This window comes from Macaca mulatta, chromosome 12 (assembly GCF_049350105.2).
Source record: "Macaca mulatta isolate MMU2019108-1 chromosome 12, T2T-MMU8v2.0, whole genome shotgun sequence".
Lineage (NCBI taxonomy): Eukaryota > Metazoa > Chordata > Mammalia > Primates > Cercopithecidae > Macaca > Macaca mulatta.
This window is the reverse complement of record NC_133417.1, coordinates 8,712,125-8,735,772: the sequence shown is the minus strand read 5'-3', so window position 1 is coordinate 8,735,772 and position 23,648 is coordinate 8,712,125. Positions and strand designations below refer to the sequence as shown.

The window sequence follows — 23,648 nt, the reverse complement described above, 5'->3', positions numbered from 1 at the left end:
GGAAGAAGGGCCTTTTGCTGCCTGGTTTCTTCCCTGGGTGGGTTTGTGTTCCTCACAATTGGTAGAGAGCAGTGAGGCAGCCCCTGTTCTTCACAGAGAGGGAGCTCTGCCCTCATGAAAGCCCCCTCCTGCAGAACCCAGGCCTGGGAGCTCCAAGGTCACAGGAGTGTGTGTGTGTGTGTGGCAGGGGCGGGGGTGGGGGGTGGGGGAGAGAGGGCCGTAGAACATTCTGGGTCCTACAGGGTGTGGGGGCTATTGTGGGTGCTGATGAGAGCATGCTGGCTGGGCTGTAGTGGGCACTGTTTGGTCTGGGCTGCCCCACTTTGCTGGTAAGTAGAGCACCACGGAGCTGGTCTGAAGTGCCCTGGAAGCAGGCCTGGGCCTCTCTCTTGGAAGAATACTGTAGGCTGTGCATGGTTCCAGCGTGCCGGGGTCTTTTGGGACCTCTTTGGCAGTTACTTGCCTGGGCCTTTGGAGGTGCGGCCTCCATGAGGGATGAGGGCTCCTCTGCTGTGCCTGCCAGCATTTCCCTGAGTGTTCTCATGGGTCCGATTCTCAATCAGAGAAGCTATTCCCCTTAGCTCTGCTCCTGCCATGCCAGCATCCAAACAGCTGAGGTGTGCAGGGGCAGGGCCAGGCATCTATGCTGGCACAGGAGCTGCCATAGATCGGAGGTGCTGGGATGAGCTTAAGGCTGTGACTGGGCTCATACCTGCTGGCGGATGTGGGTGCCTTCGGAAAGCAGATGTGGCGACCGGGCCTGGAAGAGGGCAGAGCCAGCTGGTTAGAGTGGGGTCCCAGCCACTCAGGGACCAGAGGACCTGGAACAGACTAGGGGCCAGGAGAGCCAGGCTGAGGGGTGAATGCTGGGTGAAGGGACCCTCCCTGCTAGGTTGAACAGGCCTGACCAGGGAGGGCTCAGTCCCTGAGAGTTCAGTTCCTGCAGACCCACCCAGCCCCAGGGTGGCGAGTCTCAGGCTGTAGTCAGGCCAGCAGTCCAGGTTCAGGTTCTCAACGACTGGCAATCCAGAAGGAAGTTCAGAATATCACATGTCAACTAAACACAGCTGGACCAGGATTGGGGAGAAAGGGCCATTTAGGGCTCTGGATTTCCTGATTAACCAGGAATGTCCCCAAACTATTTCAGCTTCTTCCTTGTTAGAGACATTTCCCTGGTTCCCAAGGCCCTTTCTTGCCTCTGCATCCACTAATAGGATGCTCTCCAGACTTTTGAATACAGCCCGGTGGCCACTGCCTGGGCCTCTGGCCACAGGGGGAGGAGGTGGCATCAGACCCACCCCAGGACCTCTGGTAGGACCTTATCACTTGTTATTCCCTCCTCCTCAAAGTGATGGCAGGGAAAATTCTGGATCACTAGTACTCAGGGTATGGGGAGGGAGATTTTCTGAGCATTTGTTAGTTATTTTCTCTTTCTTCTAATTGCTGGGGTACAGGCTGGACCAGGCGTCGCAGGCTCCTTTGCGTGGGCTCCCACTCCGAGGGACAGGCAGCTCCCCGCCTTCCACCAGGTTCCCCTGATGAAAAGGAGGCATGCCTACAGGAGCTGTGCACGTGCAGATGCTGGCTGCAGGTTGGGAGCTTCCCTATCCTGGAGTTTGTTCAGCTGGGAGCCACGTGCCTGCAGATGTCCTGGGTGGAGATGGGAAGTCTCTGATTCCCGGACACCTGCGTAGGAATCCAGACCTACCCCAGGCCTGCTGAATCAGCACCTCCATATTGGTGGGGGGCTGCCCAGCAACTGCACATCCACAATGGCCTTTAGTCTTGGGGGCTGGGATTGGCTGGTGGCAGGCTCTCTCCCAGCCCTGCATGTGTGGCTGGCCTGGGCTGGGCAGCGTGGCCGCTGGGCCTGGTAATGTTCAACCTTGAACCGAGCCCAGTGTGGACACAAGGAGCCCCTCCTTGGCCGCTGTGGGGTGCACAGACGTCAGGGGAGCCACACCTTTCCTGGAGCATGTCTCCCGCGGGGCGCTGGCTGACCCTGCTGGGCCCTCTGCTGGGGCTGGGCTGGCATTGTGCTCCGCCATCTGTCTCTTAAAAACACCATTTCTCTTCAGAGGAAGTGATTTTGCCTTTAACGTCTGGATATTATTGTTGTTTCTTCTAGGGTTCAGCAAGGACCTCCTTCTCTTTCCTCAGCTGCGAGGGCAGTGTCTTGGGGACCGGTAGTCCATGACTGGCTGAGGAGACTGCCCTGGGCCACCTGCCACCATCACTGTGGTTCCCTGTCAGCACCCTGTTGTTCTCAGGTCAGTGGCCTAGGTTTCAGGCCCAGCTCATGCTGGCTGGCTTTGGACTATTCTTCCTCCAGACCTCAGTTTCCCCAGGTGTATGCATCTGCCTGTGTGTGTTCTCAGGATGGAGATGCCTTGGTCTTCTCTGGGAACCCGGCTTGGCTGGCTCTCCAGCCCCCACTGCCCTCCTCAGAGTCTGGTCCCTGCCATCTGAGCCTGGGTCTACTTGGCTGGAGAGGCTTCAATTCCATGGCTGTGGGGTGAAGTGGGTGGCCCAGCATCAGGGCCCCCAGCGGTCAGGCCTCGTTGGCAACGGCACAATTCAGCACCCTTCTCCAGTGCTTGTGATGTGATCTCTTCCAGGAGGCCTCAGACGGGAACCTGCAAGCCCCCCGGGGTGGGTGAGCCGTCGAGACGCCGTCTATATGTGGTTTAGACGGACAGACCCCCAGGAGTCAGGACCGCTTGGTGGCCTGAGGCTTGAGCAGCTACTCCCTGTGTCACCTCAGCTTTCCTGACTCAAACATTGGGATAATAAAAGCGCCTCCCCCAGGAGCAGTAAGATGTCCTACGCCTCTAGACGCCAGCGTCTGGGTCAGGGCCCAGCTTCTTCCTTATTGGTAGCAGGGCCTTTTGTATTTGGGCTGAAATTTCACAAAATCTATCATTCTTACCCCAGCTTGGTTTGACCCGGAGTGGGCAGTGTGGTGGGGTGCAGAGAGTACAGCTCTCAGGACAAAGCTGACCGCGCCCCCAGGCTGGGAGTTTGCTCTGCCCACGTGAGGATCCCCAGGTACTATACACTAGACCCTGTGGCGGGTGCACAAGAAATAGTCACCCAGTGTTTGAACCAATGCCTATATGCTGCTGGTGCCCAAAACAAATGGGTACAAACCAGAAACCAAGATGACCCCAAACCTTCCCAGGCCTTTCCCTGGGCTTCTGCCTGGCCAGCCCCCACTCACCCTGAACTTGCACACTGATCTTTTCACTTGTGAGGCTTAAATCCAGACAGCCCCATCCTACTCTGCGCTGCCAGGGTATCAGTCAGGGAGACCCAGGGACTCCTGAGAGCAAGGAGCAAGCTGTGCCAGGCCCAGCAGGGAGACGGGATCTGGGCAGGCAGGGATGCAGCAGGCTGAGGCCACTCTGCACACCACGCAGAGGGGAGGGGCTTCAGGATCAGGGGGGTGGGGTCGGAGCACCCCCACACTTCCTGAGTGGCTGCCCCCAGAGGCTTTTGTTTAGGTGTCTCCCTCCCCTCCAGCCCCGCCCAAGGAGGGCAGCTGCGGTGCCCCGTACTTGGAATCAGGCACTCTGTACATGGATAGTGCATGAGGCTTAATAACTGCTGCCTGATCTTCTGAGGACAGATGGTTTTAGTGTCTCAAAATCTCCTGGGTCGAATGACTTTTCAAGCCTTCGGATAGGAACGCTAACCTTCTAACCTTGATGGAGGGGCAAATGCAGGGTTTGACTGAGTGACAACATAGGCAGTTTAGTAAGATGCCGTGCCTGGTACTCGTCCTATGCAGAGGAATCAGCGGCTCCCACGGAAGGAACTTGCTCTGTGAGCAGTGTGGAAATATCATGGGAAGCCAACTGAAGTGGGGAGGTGATACGCGATGAGGGTGGAGGGTTCCTGGGCTGGAGTGCACCAGAACCCTTGTTTGTTGATCCTGTTAGTAGTTCTTATGGTGATCTTCGGATGGATGCACTCAGACAGCAGAGACGCAGGAAGGCTTGGCTCCTTCTTGATGAAGTGAAGTGTTGTGGGTGTGTTTCTTTCACTGTGTTGAACAATGGAACACAGTGAACCCTGGGACCTGCTGACAATGACGGGTTACTTCTCTGCACGAGGCAGAGAAGGCATACCTTGGACTCAGGACTGCAGGCGCTGCAGGATGGGGAAGGAGAGGGAAGGAGAGGGATGCCTGTAACAGAAACGGCAGCTGCTCACTGGAACACAGTGCTTAAAGCTCATCCTAACATGGCTTTCTGTTCCAAGAAGGGCGGATACCCTGGAAGTCAGTGTCCCCTGCTATGGCCTGGATGTTTGTGTCCCTAAAAAATCCATATGTTGAGTCCTAACCCCAGTGTGATGGTATCAGGAGGTGGGGCCTTTGGGAAGTGATTAAGGCATTAGGGTGGAGGCTTCATGAATGGGATTAGTGCCCTTATGAAAGAGGCCACAGAGAGACCCCTCGCTCCTTCTGCCATTACAGCTAGAAGGTGCTTTCTGTCAACCAGAAAGTAGGCCCTCACCACACACCATCTGCTGGTGTCTGGATCTTGGACTCCCCAGCCTCCAGAGCTGTGAGAAACACATTTTTGTTGTTTCTAAGCCACCCAGTCTATGGCAGTTTGTTGTAGCAACCAAAATGGACTAAGGCAGGACTTAGTCAAGGCAGGATGCAAGCTAGAATCACATGGGAGTGTTATTGCAATGCAGATTCCCAGGTCCTCTCAGAACTCCTGAACTGAAGCCTCTGGGCAAGGGGATGGGACATTACAGCTTTTAGAAGGTTCCCAGGTGACTCTGGGGCCACCAGCCCAGCACAGCCCACAGACGGACGCTTGAGGTCTCTAGCCAGGATGGACGAATGCCCCAGCAGGCTGAACTTGGGCAAATATGACATTAGTGGTGTTTGACGATGTCACCTCCACTCCCTCAGCTAGTGACCTTGCTGACTAAAAGTAAAGCTAATGTTAACTGAGCACTTACTATGTGCAAGGTCTCTGCAACCCCCTGAGTTAGGAACTATTATCATTCCCAAAATGCAGATGATGGTATTGAGGTACAGAGACGTTTGATTAACCGGTCCAAGGTGCCAGGGATGGAGGGTGGCAAAGCACGTTCAAAGCTGACCTGGCGATCCAGACCCAGCTCCTGCCCCCACTCTGGATTGCCTCTGTAAGTCGGGGTGCCGTGGGGCCTGGGAGGGGCGGGAGCTGCATGGTTTTCTGTGCTCTGCTGTGCCCAGCTGAGCGTCTCTGGACCATTGCTTCCCTCTCCAGGCCCTGGCTCATTATGCCAAGCTGCAGGGCCAGTGAGGGCTGGGGCACACTCCCAGTGGCTGCCCCTCAGGCTGGAGCCGCCCGTTTCCTTTACACCTGGCTTTGTGGAGCCCAGGGAACTAGGCTGATGTCCAGGTAAAGAATTGGGGGCTGGCCGGGCGCGGTGGCTCAAGTCTGTAATCCCAGCACTTTGGGAGGCCGAGACGGGCGGATCACGAGGTCAGGAGATCGAGACCATCCTGGCTAACACGGTGAAACCCCGTCTCTACTAAAAAAAAAAAATACAAAAAACTAGCCGGGCGAGGTGGCGGCACCTATAGTCCCAGCTACTCGGGAGGCTGAGGCAGGAGAATGGCGTGAACCCGGGAGGCGGAGCTTGCAGTGAGCCGAGATCTGGCCACTGCACTCCAGCCTGGGCCACAGAGTGAGACTCCGTCTCAAAAAAAAAAAAAAAAAAAAAAAAAGAATTGGGGGCTGCCTTGGTTTCCCTTTATAGTGTGGGCTCCCACTTCTGAAGAGTAGAAACACCCTTTCTGCTTTTTCATTTCTTAAAACAAGTTTTTAATTGTTTTATCTGATACTGTGCTCATTGTAATACGTTAGAAAAATCAAAAGTGTAATTGCAGAAAACTCACCCACGATTCTTCCATTCACCGTTAATACTACCAAGATTTTCTTTCCAGTATTTTAAAACTTGCTTTCTTGCTTTTCTTAACTGAGCCATACTTTAAATACAATTTTGCATTCTGATTTTAGTTCAGTGTTATATTGGAAACACTTCTGCGCACCTTTAAAACAGCTTTTTGTAAACATTTTTCATCATTTCATAATATTCCATCAATATGCAAATTTATTATTTCACCATTTCCCACATCTGGATTGTTTCAGTTTCATGCTATGACAAGAATGCTTGACGAATATTTTAGTGTGTACGTCTTTACCCACGCCTCTGTGGGATTTTGCAGAAGCAATATCAGTGGGTTATAACAAAGGCTCTTGATACAAATTGCCAAATTGCTTCCCTGAAAACTTGTGCTAACTCATCTTCCTGCCCTTGTGAGTTAATATTTGACCTTAAAGGGACGCTAGAAGTCCTCAGTTATGAAATGACCCTCCAAATTAAATTGGGGCAGACAGAACGTGGAGTCAGCCCATCTCTCCGTGAAGGCGGCCCCTGGGGGACCTTCAGCCTCTATTAAGGGAGCACGTGGTCTGTTGGAATAGGAAGAATAAAACTCCTCTTCAGGCAGATTAGGCAGGTCATATTTGGCTGTTAAGCCTGTTATTTGTAATAGATCTCATTTTAAAAGATCCATTGCCAACATAATGTCAGATAATTTTCCATTGAATTGCCTTTTAGATTTTAATATGTTTCTGCTCAGTCACTTTGAGGAGTTATTTTTTTTAAAAAAATCTTCCTTTTAAAATGTTCCAAGTTTTCCATATCCCCACCCCCTTCCTGTGTCCAGGACAGACTTTTCAATCAACCCAGCATGATTTTCCTGCTAGACCTGGAGACCCCCTCTGAAGCCTTTGCAGTGCTTTACCCCAGGAAGTCATTGCTAATCAAAATAAGCTGGCACGGAAAATGTAAACTCATTTTCTGTCTCCTGTTAACCTCCCCAAATTGCAGCACATCTCACACGATGCTGTAAACGGTGGCTCAGTGGTTTCTCCCCGCCCACTAGTGAGTGGGCTTCCTGAGAGGACATGAGTGAGTGGATGACCACTGAGGGAGGTGAGGAGGCTCTGGGTGATATTTTGAGGTGCAGTCTTCCATTGGTCCATATGGGATCTTTCAGCTCCTCCCTCACCAATGACTACATCATCATCTACTCATGCTTAAGCCCAAGATGGCCTGACCTGGGCTTGAGATGCTTGAGATGCTTATAAAGTCCCTATTTTATACCTTTGAGAACCCATTGCCCGTGACTCCTCTCTTCTATATATAGGCTTTGAGCCATTTTCCAAGGAAAAGCTGGGCAGCTATAGGAGCTAAGGGAAGCTTTGAGGATGTGGAGGCAGTGGGCAGGTGACAGGTGGCCTCCTTTCTGCTCCAGCCCACTCTTCATGGTCCACCTCTGTCCCATCGGGGACCCATTGCCATTGGCAGCGGCGAGTCGGGCTCTGGCTGATGGGATCTCCTGAGGCCCAACAGAGTCACTCTGCACAGGCATGCCGTATCCTCATTGCCAAGATCCTCTTCCTATGTGAACTGTGAGCTTCTTGAGAGCAGAAGCCACACCTGATAACCCAGTTTCTTTCCCGGTGTTGACTCTTTGTAAACTGTGATGATGATTCACTTGTTTCCTCATTCAGCAAATAGCTACGGAGCCCCTCCTAAGAGCAAGGCCTGTTCTAGGTGCTTGGGATTCCCGCTCAGAGGAGTGTACATTCTTGCAGGATGGGGAGAAATTAAACAATCACCATGACGCATTTGTAATTCATGCAGTGTGGTGGAAGGTGATGAAGACGAAGTAAAACAGCCTAAGCAGATTGGAGTGCCGACTGTCATTTTATATAGGGTGACCGAGGTAAGCCTCAATGAGCAGGAGATATTCCAGTGCAGCCTTGAAAGAGCTGGGGGCATTGGCACACACGTGTCTATGGAGAGAATGTTCCAGGCAGAGGAGGCAGCGAGTGCAAGGGCCCTAGGGCAGAGTGGGACACAGTGACGTGGCGAATGGAGGTCACCATGGAGGGACAGGGTCAGAGATGCCTGGGCCCTGCGAGCCTTTGTGAGGACTTGGGCTTTCTCTCTGAGACAGGCAGGAGCCTTGCTGGGATTGGAGGAACAGAGTAGGGAGACAGCTGGGAGGACTATGCTGAGGGCGATGGGAGTGTGAGCTGTGAGGGTGATGGTAAGTGGCTGGATCCTGGATGTAGTTTGGAGGGAGAGCCGGCAGAATTTCCAGGTCGTGGGGTCTCAGAGGAGTTAAAGTTGACTCCAAGATATTGAGGTGAGTAATTGGAAGCCCAGGCGCTGGTCATTGAGGGGAATGGCAAGGCCGTGGGAGGCGTGGGTTTTGGACGAGAGGTGGAAGGACCAGCAGCGAGGCTTGGGCATGCAGGGCTGACGGTGCCCACCAGACCTACAGGAGTGGTCACAGGTGAGCAGGCAGGCTGTGGGTGAGGCTGGTGGATGCACGCAGCCTGTGGAAACTCTCTTCTATCTCCTCTGTGTCCTTGGTGAAGCAGGACCATCACTGCTGAGAGTGAGGATGGGGAGAGATGGGCAGGTGAGACTCAACCTCAACCATCTGTCTGTGTGGATGAAGGCAGGCACCGTGGAGCTTCAGGGGCTCGGGGGAAGCCCACTGCCATGAACTGAGCGGGTGGCCAGTTGCTGGGGTTTGCCTGTCTTTGGATGTGTGTATTTGGCTGTTGCGCAGGTACTGCAGGGGCATGGGGGGAGCTGGGCTTCATCTCCACTGGGCTTTGGTCTCCTGTGTAGGGCAATGTGCAAGGAGGGCCTAAGGTGGCCTCCTTGCAGTTCATTCCCCATGGAGCAGCCGAAGGAATATTTTAAAAATGTACATCAGATGATGACATTCTCTTGTGAAAAACCACTCCAAATCTTCCCATTTCTCTTAGAAAAACATCCAACAGCCAGAGGATGGCCAACAGGGCCCTGCAGGGCTCAGCCCTCACTACCCCCCAACCCCGTTTTCTACCAGACTGTCCTCTCTCACTGCACTCCAGCCATACTGACAGGACCCAGGACCTTTGCATGCATTGTCCTTTCGTCTGGAACAGCCTAGACCCTGCAAGATCTCCCTCAGAGAGGCCCACTCCCTGAAACAGTCCTGAGACTATCTATCGCCTTCCTCGATTGTGTTTTTCCCCATAGTGGTTATCACTTCCTGTTACTATATTATGTATTTATCTATGGTCTCTCTTCCACAATAGAATAGAGGCTCTGTTGGGGCAAGCACCGCTCCCTGTGTCCTGAGGCTTCAACCCATAGCATGCTGCCAATACATGAATCACTTGATAAAAGCCACAAAAATTATCTGCATATGAGTTTAAAGGAAGAAGACTTTAACATCTGAAGGTCAAAGACCTGAATAATAAAAAGCATATCATATTGGATGCAAGACTTTTTTTTTTTTTTTTTGAGACGGAGTGTCACTCTTGTTGCCCAGGCTGGAGTGCAATGGTGCCATCTTGGCTTACCACACCTCTACCTCCTGGGCTCAAGCGATTCTCCTGCCTCAGCCTCCTGAGTAGCTGAGACTACAGGCATGCGCCACCACACCCGGCTAATTTTGTATTTTTAGTAGAGACAGGGTTTCTCCATGTTGGTCAGGCTGGTCTGGAACTCCCGACCTCAGGTGATTTCGCCTGCCTTGACCTCCCAAAGTGCTGGGATTATAGGCGTGAGCCACTGCGCCCGGCCGGAAGACTCTTACAATGAAGACATCAGGTCTCTCTCTATGAATCTATGACTCCAATGCAATCCCAAGGTTCTAATGAACGTCATTCTAAAGTTCTGAGCTAATTCTAAAGTTCACTTTGGGACGGGAGGGAACATGTAAAAACAGCCAGAAAATGTCTTAAAAGGAATATAATAAGGGAGAACTAACCCTACTCTACAAATAGAAAGGTTACAGTAGTTAGAAGTGTGTGTCTGGCACAAGGATAAACAAAAAAAAAGAACATAAACAAATAAATGTCTGGAAAAGAATCCAAGTATATATAAAAATATAGGGCTTGAAGTAGGTGGCGTATCAAACCCATGGAAGAAGAGACTTATTCAACTCAGTGGCCATGCAGAAAAATAAAATAAACAAATAAATAAGTAAACCTGGATCCCTAACTCACCTCAAAACCAAAGCAAGTTACATATGGATCAGACCTTTAGTGCAAAACAAACAAACAAACAAACAAACCAAAAAAACCCTCTCTAAAAACATGAAAAGAAACACCAGATGCCTAAAAATTTAACTTTACATTGAGGAAGGGCTTTTAAAGCAAGACACAAAATCCAGAAGCTTTAAAGGTTTGACCATCTCCACTACAAAATAAAGTTTTGAAACCCCGCTCAAGCAAATAGTTTAAACATCAAACAAAATAATAAAAGATCAAAATTTGAAGGAACGACTGCAGTACTACGATGAATAAAGGGATAATTTACTTGATAATAGGAAACAAATCAAAATCCTAACAGGAAAAGAGACAAACATGTAGAGTCAGGTCACAGAAAAGGCAACACAAATAGCCAGTAAATGTGTGAAAAGTTATTCTACCTCATTCACTAATCTAAAAAATGCAAATTAAAACAAGTGTATCGGAGTTTTAATCTATCAGGTTAGGAAAGGCAAAACTTTGATGATGTGTAGCATTTTTAGTGTGTGGGAGAAAAGTACTTATATTCTACCATTGGGAGGACATTTGGCGCAAATTCTGGGTAAAGCAATTTGGCTGATCTAAAATCTAAAATGCACAGAACATTTCAATCAGTGATTCATTTCCTGGGAATTTACTCTACAGGTATGCCATTGGGAAGAAAAACTCATTTATCGGGATGTTCCCTGCAGAATTTGTGTGGTAGCCCAAGACCAAAAAAGCCTAATTATCCATCAAGAGAGGAACTGTTAATTAAATTAAATCATAGTATTCCTACACAACAGAATGTTGTATAGCCATGGGAAAAAAGATGAGTCAGCTCCAAATATGGCGATATGAACAATCTCCAAGATAGGCTGATAAGGAAGTCAAAGGGCCCAAACTATACACAACATGCTCTCTCCTTGAAAAACTGGCAGGATGGTAGTTTCTTGTGCATATGCTTGCATGAACACAACTCTGCAGGAACCTCTGGACAGAGCCAAACGTCTGTGCGTTAAGAGTGGCCTCTGGTGGGGTCTGGGGGACGGTGGGTCTGGGGTGGGAGTGACCTAATATTAACTTGGAGACCAAGCTCCTCTGAGGGTGGACCAGACATTTTCAAATCCAACACAACTAAGGAGGCTGTAAAGCCGGGTCTTCCCCCGTGAGCCCCTACGCTTCATGCCACCACCAGGCCACCAGCCCAGGGCATTGTCTTGAAATGCCTGCTTGTTTGCAGTCAGAAACCCAGTAGGCCAGGAAGACCTTTGGCTCTGCATGGGGGAAGAAGACAGGAAGCAGAGGGAAGAACATTCTAGAACATTCTAGGCCCAGAGGCAGAAATGTAGAGAAGGATTTTGCCTCTGCTGTTTGCTGGGATCCTGAGTGGTGAGGAGGGGGTGCAGAACACAGGGAACTCCGCTATGGACACTGGTGACACTGCCTTGGTCCCTCTGTGGCAGGCTGTTGCCTACACCAGGGGCCAGGGGAGGAGCACGTCCTCCATTTGGCAGCTTGTGCTGGGCACTGTTCCCTTCACGGGGCGATAGAGGAAATTAGCTTCAGCCCCTTGCAGCAAGGAGCTCACGGTTTGGCAGTGAGAACGCTACAGCGTGGGATGGGCCCGGGCTGGGAGCTCCTCCAAGGCTGGAGCTGGATCTCCCTTGACTAAATTAACTAACAACAAAGGAATGAATGAGCTAGCCAGCCCAGGGAGCTTTGGAGTACCAAGCGGGGGTGTGGAGTCTCACCCGGAGTGGGACCTCAGGCCAGGCCAGAAGGACTTCCTGGAGCAAGAGCTGTGGAAGCTGAGTCAGAGGGGCCGACAACAGGAATTCTCTCTTGAAGCTGATCCCGCTGCCCTGTGACGGGGGCCCAGCCTGCTCCAGCAGACACTGGGCCCCTGAAAGACCACTCAGCCACCCGCCTCCTTATGTCATGGAAAGTGCAGAAAGCACAGTGACTATCTGCCCTGCAACAGACATTTTTTTTTTTTTTCTTTGAGATGAGTCTCACTCTGTCACCTGAGCTGGAGGGCTGGAGTGCAGTGGCATAATCTTGGCTCACTGCAACCTCTGCCTTCCAGGTTCAAGTGATTCTTCTGCCTCAGACTTCTGAGTAGGTGGGACTACAGGAGGGTGTTACCACACCCGGCTGATTTTTGTATTTTTAGTAGAGATGGGGTTTTGCCATGTTGGCCAGGCTGGTCTCGAACTCCTGACCTCAGGTGACCCACCTGCCTTGACCTCCCAAAGTGCTGGGAGTACAGACCTGAGCCACCACACCCGGCTGGACATCTTTCTGAATACAATTGGCCTTCCCTGTTTGCTATTTCTTAGCGCCACCATGCATGGGTGTTTTAAGTGCTTTCTCACTTAGCAGTGATCTGACAAGAAACAGAAGCCGGCTCATTCTCATGACACACATGGATCTCACTGTGCCCCCCACCCAGAGCCGCTGGCTCGAGAGAACTTGAGAAGGCCCGTCAAGCCTTGGGAACAGCACTAGCTAAGGGTCTGGAGTCCTGCCTTCAGGATCCATGTATGGCTTGAACATGACCATGATTGGATGCAGTTTCTCCTAGGGCCAGGACACCTGGGTCTGAGAACCAAGAGGTGGCTGCGTGGAGGGCTCCTTTCTGTGATTGCTAAGGCCCTTCTTGCAATGTCTGCTTCTGGTTCCACAGTCATGGTCCCTGCTTGTTTTCATCAAAGTCTTGGTTCCTAAGGAAGAAATATGACAATTGCCTCTTGGAAGTTAATTCGTGAATGGCACTGGGCTGCTTTGGATCCATGACGTCACTGTCCAGTGAGCAAAGCAGAGAACTTCCACATTGGCTGGGTGCTTGGACCGGGAGAAGAACGTGTCTGGAACACAGGGTGCCTCTTTGTGCTAGTACATGGTAAAAACGAGTGGAAGGATACAGCAATCCAGTATAGGTCATGGTTTAGCTCCTTCAGGAACGAAGGTTTGGGTCACCCTGCCAGGTAATGAACCATGATCAGCCAAGGTGTGGGCTGTGGTGAGGGACATGAAAAGAAGGTTGTCAAGGCCCACCGGGGCTGTAAGAGCTCTGTGTGAAGTCGTCCTTGCTTTATCGTGTATTTGTATATATTTACTCGGTTCTCTCTTATCTCTCTGTCCACTCCTTTCTAATATGAAGCACACGTTACAGGATCTCCAACGGGGGTCATGACTCAGCTGGAAATGAGATGAATGTTCTCCCGAGGGGGATACCTAGTTGACCGAGGGGGATACCTACCTTCCCTTTTTGAGGAGGGATTGAATTTATACTGATGGCGTGAGGGATGGCTGCATTGTGCAAGACACAGCACACTGCTGCTCTGGCTGTTTGGAGGTTTGGTACAGGTGTAGGGATCTGAGGTGGCAAAGGTGTTGGCTGTGCCAGATTGCCTGTTGGTGACTCGGCTTCACTGCCCCACATTCTTTTCTGCATGGCTGCCGGCGAGGAGCCTGTAACTGCCACTTCCTGTAATCTCCTTCCTCAAGGTCTGGGTAGAGTCAGCCAAGGAGGGGCACTCATATGAGATTTGGAAGATGAAGGAGAAAGGGAAGCCAGTGGCAGCTGATGGCAGCTTTTGAGGATCCCCTGTTTGGTGCTATGAGCAGCTGAGATAATTTCTGGTGGCCTCGTTGACCCTTGCACCCCAGCCTTCCAACAGGTGAAAGCTTTGAATTCCACCTGTTAAAACCATTTCCGTTCACAATGGAGATCTCAAGTGGTTTCCATTTTCCTCACCAAACCCTGCCTGATGCTACCCATTTCAGCTGGTGCAGTGTGCTGGGCCACACACACCCAGACTGTGCACATGGGCTAGATGATATTTAGTGGTAATTTCTAGAAAAATTGACATAGGCACTGTTACCTGGCCTGTCTGCAGGGCAGATTTCTCCAGGCAGTGTGGAGTTCCGTGTTCTGATCTGTTTGGCAGACCTGTGTGCCCAGTTAAATGAATTTACAGATGATTTGAACTATGTCTAAACTTTCCTCATAAAATCAACAATCACCTTAAAATGTTTCTGCCCGTAAACTGCAGATTAATGATACTACTACTAATGAAAGCAGATGTGATAGGAAGTACTGGAATGGGCATTGTTCTCCTGGGGCGTCTTTGCGTCCACATGATGGTATGGGAACACTGCTGAGCTACTTAGATTTTATGCATTTGCATCACTAATAAATTTTAAAAATATAATTTTTATTTGGGAGGCTGAGGCGAACAGATCACCTGAGGTCAGGAGTTCAAGACCAGCCTGGCCAACATGATGAAACCCCGTCTCTACTAAAAATACAAAAATTAGACAGTGCAGTGGTAGGCACCTATAATCCCAGCCACTCGGGAGGCTGAGGCAGGAGAATTGCTTGAACCTGGAGGGTGGAGGTTGTAGTGAGCCAAGATGGCACCATTGACCTCCAGCCTGAGTGACAGAGTGAGACTTCGTCTCAAAAAAAAAAAAAAATATATATATATATAAATATATATATATAATATATTATATATAATTTAAAATAGATTTTAAAATAAACAGATCTTTAGATAATTGTGCATAGTGTTCATAGTGTTCTATGTTATAGTGTTAGATGTTATCACATATTAATAGAGAAGCCCACAATAATCTCTCATATATGCATAAGAGCGTGTACCTGTGTGTGCTTTTGCTTGTCCTGGTTGCCTTGAGTGGTGAGTAAGGTGGAGGTGGGAAGAGGTTACTTGGGGAAAGGCTTTTGTTTTCTTTCCATTGTATTTAAAAAATAATAGTTAGCTACATGGATATTATTTTTGAATATCAATTCCATGTTCAGGCACTTTACTGAATTTTCTTAGTTTTCAAATAGTTTTTCAATTGATTCTTCTGGTTCCTCCAGGTATATGAATGATAATAATTTTGCTTTCTTCTTCCCAATTTGTATATCAAACCACCAGACCCAGATTGAATTCTATATCATCAAAGGATAGAATTTGAATGCACGTTTAAGCTCTCCAAGAATTTAGAGAGAAAAGGAAAACTTCAGAATTATTTGATGGAGTCAGCACAAAATTCACACCAAAACCAGACAAAAAGAACACAGAAATAAAAACTCATATCAATTAATGCAAAAACTTGAAATGCAATGTTAGCTAATCAAATCTATAAATAAAATTGAGAAACAATGCAATGCAATCAGGAGAGGCTTATTTCAAAAATGCAAAAGTGTTTTACTATTTGGAAATAATTAGTACTAAAAAAAGATTGGGGACCAGGCGTAGTGACTCACCCCTGTAAACCCAGCACTTTGGGAGGCGTAGGTGATCACTTGAGCCCAGGAGTTCAAGACCTGCCTGGGCAACGTGGCAAAACTCTGTCTCTACAAAAAGCACAAAAATTAGCTGGGCATGGTGGCTCACACCTGTAGTCCCAGCTACTCAGGAGTCTGAGGTGGGAGGACTGCTTGAGCCCCAGAGGTCAAGGCTGCAGTGAGCTGAGATCACACCACTGCACTCCAGTGTGGGTGACAGAGTGAGACCCTGTCTCAAAAAACCCCCCCCAAACCTAGGAAATAATTTCCCATATTAAGGAGTCCTTAGAGGGGGAAAAAACCCATGACGATCTCCATTAAAGCCAAAATGGTATCTGATAAAAGTGTTTAGTCATACCTAAAACAGGAATAGCTAAATACTTCCTTAACGTATCAGGAGAAACAAACTCAAACAAGATACCAGCTTCCTATTGAATAGGGAAATGCTGAGAATATGCCACTAAAGGCAGAAATAAGGCTATTTCCATTACTGTTTCTATAGTGTATAATAGTATTTCTACTACTATTTCCACCACTATTATTTGAGCTTGTGTGGGAAGGACTAACTAGTACAGCTAGAAAATTTAAAAAGAATGAGATATAAAAGCTGGGATGGAGGGAGCAAAATTATCATTATTTTCAGGTGGCTTAATTGTATACCTGAAAAAAGTAGAATTTAGTGAAAACTTACTGGTAAAACAAGGGGATTCAACAAAAATAATGGAATTGAGATATTTTCCTATGGTAACTTATCTACTATTTTTCTACATTCTACATACTTTTTCTTATATTCGAATTGCATAACTCGTATGTTCCTGAAAAGTAATTCATTTCTTCCAGGTTTTATGTGCATTGCATAGATTTGAGCAAAATATGCTTCTATTATGTTTTACAATTTTTTTTTCTGATTCGATTGGAATGATGTGCTTTGAATTCTCCATTTGCCCCTCTCCAATCTGTTTTTCTCCTTTTTCTGCCCCGTTCTGGGCCCCAAGAGGCTGGTGTTTGTGGCTGTGTCACCTGAGCAACCTTGCTGCTGGCTGGCTTCCAGGTGGGCTCCAGGCAGGATGGGGGAGGGGAGCAGAGGGCAGGAGGAAGGGCTCCTTCCAGATCACCCTGCCTGTTGCTCTGCTGGAATTTCCTGCCCTCACCAGGTTTCTTGCTTCTTCATTCCTAGAGTGGGGAGGGCTTGTGGCCGCTGCTGCTCTCTGGGTGCCTCAGGTTCACTCCCTGGTTCCCTTCACCCTGCCCACCATTCTGTAAGCAGGTCGGCCATCAAGGTTGAGGCCCAGCATTTGTAAATGTCCCATAGATATCGAAAAGCAGGTGGCATTCTGTTCGCCGGGCATAATGTGAGATGCAATTATTCAATTTGTTACATGGACCCCCATCCTTAATCTCTTGTCATTGTAGTTGTTTATAGGATTGATTGGTCATAGGCAGAGGGAGGCGAGTCCAATCTGTTTGCTACTGTTGAATTTCTATTTTCTTTGTATTTACTGTAGTTTTTCCTTTTATAATTTGGTGCCCTATTATTGGGCATATATATTTTCCTGACAGTTGGAACTTCATTGTGTAATATAGTCTTTATCATTCGGAAGCGCTTTTCTCCTTTCCACAGTGCCTTCCCTCGGATTGCCTTGACTGATGACCCCCCATCACAGCCCTGGCTTCACTCTGTCTGGCTTTGCCCAGCCATTCACATTCAGGTTCTCAGTGACTTTGCTGAAGATGGATCTCTTTGTTTTCAGCAAACAAATTTTTAAAATGTAATCTTTAAAATGTGAGTTTATTCAATCATACTTGTTGATATATCAAGAAAGTCTGGTCTTCTATCATCTTTTTAATATTACGTTATACTGAGGGATTTTTCCCCTAACGTTATTGAGGTATACTTGATAATTAAAAATTGGATGCATTTAAGGCATACAATTTGATGATTTGATGTATGTATACATTGTGAAATATACGCCACAATCAAGCTAGTTAGTATATTCATCACTTCATATAGTTATGCACGTGTGTGTGTGTGTGTGTGTGTGTGTGTGTGTTACATTTTCTTTGACCGTTCATCCATTGACCAATATTTAGTCGATTCCATATCTTGGTATTGTAAACAATGCTTCAATGAACATGGAAGTCCAGATATCTCTTGAGATACTGATTTCCTTTCCTTTGAATAAATACCCAGAAGTGGGATTGCTGGATGATAAGGTAGTTCTATTTTTAATTTTTTGAAGAATCTCCATACTGTTTTCCACAATGGCTGTACCAATTTTCATTCTCACCAACAATGTAGAAGGGTTTCCTTTTCTCCAAACCCTTGCCAACACTTATTGTCTTTTTTTTTTCAGTAGCCAATATTCTGAATGTTTGTATGTTTAAGATTGCCCATTGCTGAACGTGACTTACTAGGAAGTTTTTGGTCATAGCTTACTTCTGTGAATTTCGAAAACCGATTTCTGTGGTTTTCTGGAATCTGGTGGTATTAGGAGAAACCTAAAGGCAGCCTGATTTCTCTCTAGGTAAGGAACTTTTTTGTGTGTGTGTGGGGGGGTGGAGTGGGGGGCCTGGATGCCTAAAGAATTTCTTCTTTGTCCTAGCAAATGATTTGATGTTGATTTTCCTGTATCATTATCTTCTGAAATATGTGTGTCCATTCAACTTTAGTTATAAATTCTTCCTTTTTTTCAGTAATTTTTTTTCTCATTTGCATTGGATATTTTAATTTCCATTTGGTAGGTTCCCTCATTTAGGGATACCATTTATCCATAAGTTGGATACTAGTTGTTTGCTTTTCATGTCCGCTGATACCTGTTTAATTACTTTAATCATGTTATCTTTTCATTCTGCATTAATTTTGATTATATTCAGTATTTCCTCTATGCCAGAAACTTGGTAATCAGTCATGTCTTTTCTCTTCTGTTTCTAATTTACTTATTAGTTCTGTAAAGGCTCTTTGTTTCCTTAGCTCCTTCATCTCCCCTTGTTATGTCATTCTACCATTTTAATCATCTTTAAAATCTGTAAATCTGCCATAGTGTACAGAGCCCTTCCACATTTATCTCATGTAATCCTTATGACAATTTTAAAGAATAGATATTATCTTCTTGCCTCAGTATTTTACTATAGAAACTTTTCACATACAGGAAAGATGACAGAATTTTACAGTGAACTCCCATCTTCTTAACACCTAAATTCTACAACCAATATTTTATTACACTTGCTTTACTATTTCTCTTTCTTTCTAAATCTCTTTCTTTCCATTCTTCAATCCCTTGCATTTCAAAGTTGCAGACATCAGTATGCTTCCTCCAGATACGCTAGCAGAATCATCTGTTTTTGAGTTCTTTCATTGCCTTTCTGTTCTGTGGAAGATTTTCTTTAACATGAAGCACTCTTGGAATTTTCTACCATTTTTTTGTTCCTTCCCTCTCCATGCAAGGGTTGATTATTCATCTTTTTTTTTTCTTTCCTAGAATGTTTTAATGTTTTATCTATTTATTTTTGTGATCTTATATGAGTTGACTTCAAAAAGTTGGGAGAAAGATAGAACTAAAAGATTAAAATATATAAAATTTATTTCTCAACGTGAGTTTCATCAAGTTCAAGGCATTTTTGTAAGTGATGATACCAGCTATTTAGTTAATCGGTAAAGAACTGAGGATCCTGGGAATTTAACCATATCAGTACAGACTTTTTTACATTGTTAACTGAAGAAAAATGGGTGCCTTTAAATAAATTTTCAGGTTAGGAAGCAAAAAGCAGACAGACGAAGTCAAATCAGGACTACAAAGTGGCTGCCTAGTGATTTCCCACTGAAACACTCACAAAATTGCCATTGTTGGATGAGAAGAATGAACAAGAGCATTGTTGTGGTGGAGGACTCTCTCATGAAGCTTTCCCAGGTGTTTTTCTGCTAAAGCTTTGGCTTTCTCAAAACACTCTCGTAATAAGCAGATGTTATTGTTATTTGGCTTTCTACAAGTCAACATGCAAAATGCCTCGAGCATCCTAAAGAACTGTTTCCAAGTTCTTTGTTCTTGACAAGTCCACTTTGGCTTTGACTGGACCCTTTCCACTTCTTGGTAGCCACTGTTTTGATTGTGTTTTGTCTTCAGGATCATACTGGCAGAGCCATATTTCATCTGTTGCAATTCTTAGAAGAAACGCTTCAGGATCTCGATCCCACTTGTTTAAGATTTCCGTTGGCAACCCTGCTCTTGTCTGCAGCTGATCTTGGTGCAACAGTTTTGGCATCCATTAAGTGGAAAGTTTGCTCAACCTTCAGTTTTCAGTTAGAATTGTGAACTGATTGAGAGGTCTATGGTGTTGGCTATCTGAGCTGTTAATCACCAGCCCTCTTCAATTAGGGCACAAACAAGATTAACTTTTTCCTGGCATGTCGATGTAGATGGTCTGGTGCTGTGGGCTTCATCTTCAACATCATCTCATTCCTTCTTAAAAAGAGTTATTGATTTGTGAACTGCTGATTCCTTTGGAGCATTGTCCTCATAAGCTTTTCCTAAAGCTTCCATGATTTTGTTATTCTTCCACCCAAGTTTCACTGGAAATTTGCTGTTTGTTCTTGCTTCAATTTTAGCAGATTCATATTGCTCTGATGGAGACTCTTGAAATTGTTGTCTTATCTTTCCTAGTTCCCCAAACTAGATTCTGTTCAGACATGTTATAACAAGTTAGTACAAGTTTATTTTGGCACAAAAGAATTTGAAATCCCTGCATAGCTTTTTTTTTTTTTTTTAAATAATACACATTGTCCATCAACTTTTTGAGGACCCCTCCATAGCTATGCCATCTCTTTTCATTTTAATGTACGTAGCTCCATCAAGGCTTCCCATTGGTTGGCTGGGCACGGTGGCTTACACCTGTAATCCCAGCACTTTGGGAGGCTGAGATGGGTGGATCACCTGAGGTCAGGTGTTTGAGACCAGCCTGGCCAACAGGGTGAAACTTCATCTCTACTAAAAAATATAAAAATTAGCTAGGCGTTGTGGTGGGTGCCTGTAATCCCAGCTACTTGGGAGGCTGAGGCAGGAGAATCACTTGAACCCGGGAGGTGGAGGTTGCAGTGAACCGAGATCGTGCCGCTGCATTCCAGCTTGGGCGACAGAGTGAGACTCCTCACACACACGCAAAAAGACTTCCCATTGGTTTCAACATGGTGTGGGAAATGCCTCCTGGCTTCGCTTTGCATCTTATTGGATGTTATTTTTTCTTCCCCTCAGAGTTTCACTTTGAGGGCTAGGCATGTCATGGTTTCCTGTAGCTGGATATGGGGCTTGTGCGGAGGGAGGTGGGGGTGCTGGGCTGTGGTCAGCCCACTCTTAGATCCAATCTGGATCCAAGAATACCTCTGCCCTGCTATTTCATTGGAAAGTTGTTTCCACTAGGGTTCTCTTCTGCTGGAAGACTTTAATTCAAATCAGAGTCCTCCTCTCCCACGGCTCCTCTGCAGGCATGCTGTCTTCAATGTCCACCCCCCTCCACTCTAGGTGTTTTGGAGGGCTCCCCCTGCCCTCTCTGCGGGTCTGTTTCCCACTGTGGGTCTGTAGGGAGCTACACAGAACTGCGCCGAGCCTCACTATGATGACTCCACCTCACTTCAGCTCTCCCTGTTTTTCATCATTACTTTCTGAAATTTATGTTGAGGGTATCTCTACTTCATAATAAGTTGAGCCAAGCTGTATTCACTTAATACTGATCAGATGTGACACAAGCTATTCACAATGGCTGCAGTTAGCAAGGCTGGGTCAAGTCTCTGGCTCACCTCAGCTATCCCAGCGCCTCAGGGCTCCTCGGATGGGCTGGGCTGCTCACTATCCCTCCTTTATCTGAAGAGCCAGGGACAGCGGAGTCAGCCACAGAGCTCCAAATGCAAGACACAAGCCCTTGATCACACTGCCGTCTGCCTCTGTCCTGAGGGGACAGCGTTCCCACCCAGCCCACTTAGGACATTGCTTTGGTATGATGAGCTGTGTGGATCTCACAGTGGGGCCTGTTAAAGAAAGATTTTAAAAAGATTAAAAAACCCTCAGTCCTAGGCTCAGGTATGAGCCTGTCACCCAAGGACAGAAGAAAGACAAATGATCCTCCAGAAAAATGGTCACAGGACATGATCACACATTTCACAGAAGAAAAATACCTAGTGGCTAATACGCATGGAAAAATATGCTCGCTTACCCCAGCTGGGGCTGGGGAGTGCCCATTCATATAGCCACGGGACACCCCTGGACAGGTTGCAGCAGTGACAAGAGGGACGTGGGCTGGGCTAGCACAGGCTGTGCTGCTGGGAGGAGAGGACCTCAGCCTGCCTTGGAGAACAGCCAGGTAAGCCCTGATGAGGCTGAATAAGTACTACTGGAGGGTCTATCACCAGGCACCCTCCCCAGGGCAGCACCTCCATGAGAGGGGAAGATAGGAACAGGTTTCAGGAGCCCTGTTTACAGTAGGGAAATATCTCAATGCCCACTGGGGGGAATTAGATAAATAAATTATGGTATATTCCTATGCACACATTCTAACAGCAATGAAAATAAATGAACTAGATTTACATGTCTCCACTCCAAGAGCACTTAGAGCAACAATGGTGAATGAAGAAAGCATGTTTCCGTGTTATAAATTCAGTGTGACTTGGTGTAAATAGTAATAAGAAAGCATCACTCTGCACTCTTTAGATGCACAACCAGATTAAAGTATTTTCTCAGGACGGGAGGAATGCATGCTAACTTCAGGAGAGGACTTTGCTTGCTGGGAAGGGAGTGGGACAGGGGAGGGGTACAGGGCAAACCTCAACCGTCGCTGCATTATTTTATTTCTTTAAAACTCTCCGAGGCGCCTATGGAAACGTGAAGAGCAGCCGCCCGGGCATCCTGCGTGGAATGAGCAGAAGTGGTGAAGGGTCCTCCTTCCCTGACTGTCGCTCAGTGAGACCCTCTGCTTTGATGCAGGTCACTTTCTGGAAGTCCTGCATGGCGCGAGTGAAAGCTTGGTGGAAAGGCAGCTGTGTAATTTACCTGCACCTGCTGAAATCCAAATGCATCATCCAGGACCAAGTGAATTCAGTAAAGGAGGAGACTCCTACTCAAGCAGGCAATTAGACTTTGAGGACAGAAATAGGAATCTGGGCCTAATGAAGAGAGCTATGTTAGTTTTGCCCTGCAACGCAATTTACGTTTACTTCTTTTTAAGAGAATGTGAATTCATTGCTTGGTTGACATTTATCTTATTTCTCATATTTAGGCGCGAGTGTGATTTCACCCCCGTTGTCCACGGTATGCTGAGCAGCACTCAGTGCAGCAGTGTAACAAGAGTCAGACTCAGCTTCCCGCCGCAGTCTGACCTCCTGCAAGCCTGTTGGTCGTTCTCAGCCTCAGTTTCCCTGATGGTACAATGATGGGTGTCACTAGATAACCTCTAATGCGTGGCCCAGTTCTAGCATTCAGAGGTAAAAACGAACTGCATGCAAGAAGCACCCAGATGTCTAGGAAGTAGTCCCTGCCTTTCTTTTGCCACAGAATAGGCATGAGATAGAATCGAATAGGGATAGAGAAGCTGCACTAAAATTCTTTCATCTCAACAGTTTGCACCTCCTGAATTTCTAGTTGTTTTCTTTAAGAAAATGTGCTGTCAGATACCAGCACTGTTCATTTGTTGATTTTCCACTATGCTTGGCTTCAACAGTATGCTCTGCTTTGTATCAAAAGCCCAGAGACGGGAAGTGCGTTTGTTCTTGGAAAATTGGGAGGTGGATCTATTTATCTACTGATTATGAAAGTTACAGATTCTAACAGAAAATTTGGAAAATACGGAAAAATTTAAAGAAGAGGCTGGTGCTGTGGCTCACGCCTGTAATCCCTGCACTTTGGGAGGACGAGGCAGGCAGATTACCTGAGGTCAGGAATTCGAGACCAGCCTGGCCAACATGGTGAAACCCTGTCTCTACTAAAAATACAAAATCAGCCAGGCGTGATGGTGAGCACCTGTCATCCCAGCTACTCAGGAGTCTGAGGCAGGAGAATCACTTGAACCCGGGAGGTAAAGGTTGCAGTGAGCCAATATTGTGCCATTGCATTCCAGCCTTGGCAAAGAGCAAAACTCCATCTCAAAATAAAAAAAAAAAAGAGAAGAAATCAAAATCACCCAGAGGACAACATCGTTAATACATTATGTACTTTCTTCCAAACTTTTCAATGGGATATATAAATTCAAATATAGAAATCTTAAAA

General features: G+C 47.0%; 1 protein-coding gene across 1 annotated transcript in view; it reads left to right on the top strand.

Annotated features, from left to right (window-relative positions):
- LOC106992529 (uncharacterized) overlaps positions 1 to 23,648 on the top strand; it is a 59,906-nt gene that overhangs the window by 15,330 nt on the left and 20,928 nt on the right. The window contains exons 3-4 of the mRNA XM_077956733.1: positions 1,455 to 1,591; positions 2,129 to 2,270. Coding sequence (XP_077812859.1) covers positions 1,539 to 1,591; positions 2,129 to 2,270 — 195 coding nt within the window. The 5' untranslated portion in view covers positions 1,455 to 1,538. The remainder of the gene's footprint in view (positions 1 to 1,454; positions 1,592 to 2,128; positions 2,271 to 23,648) is intronic.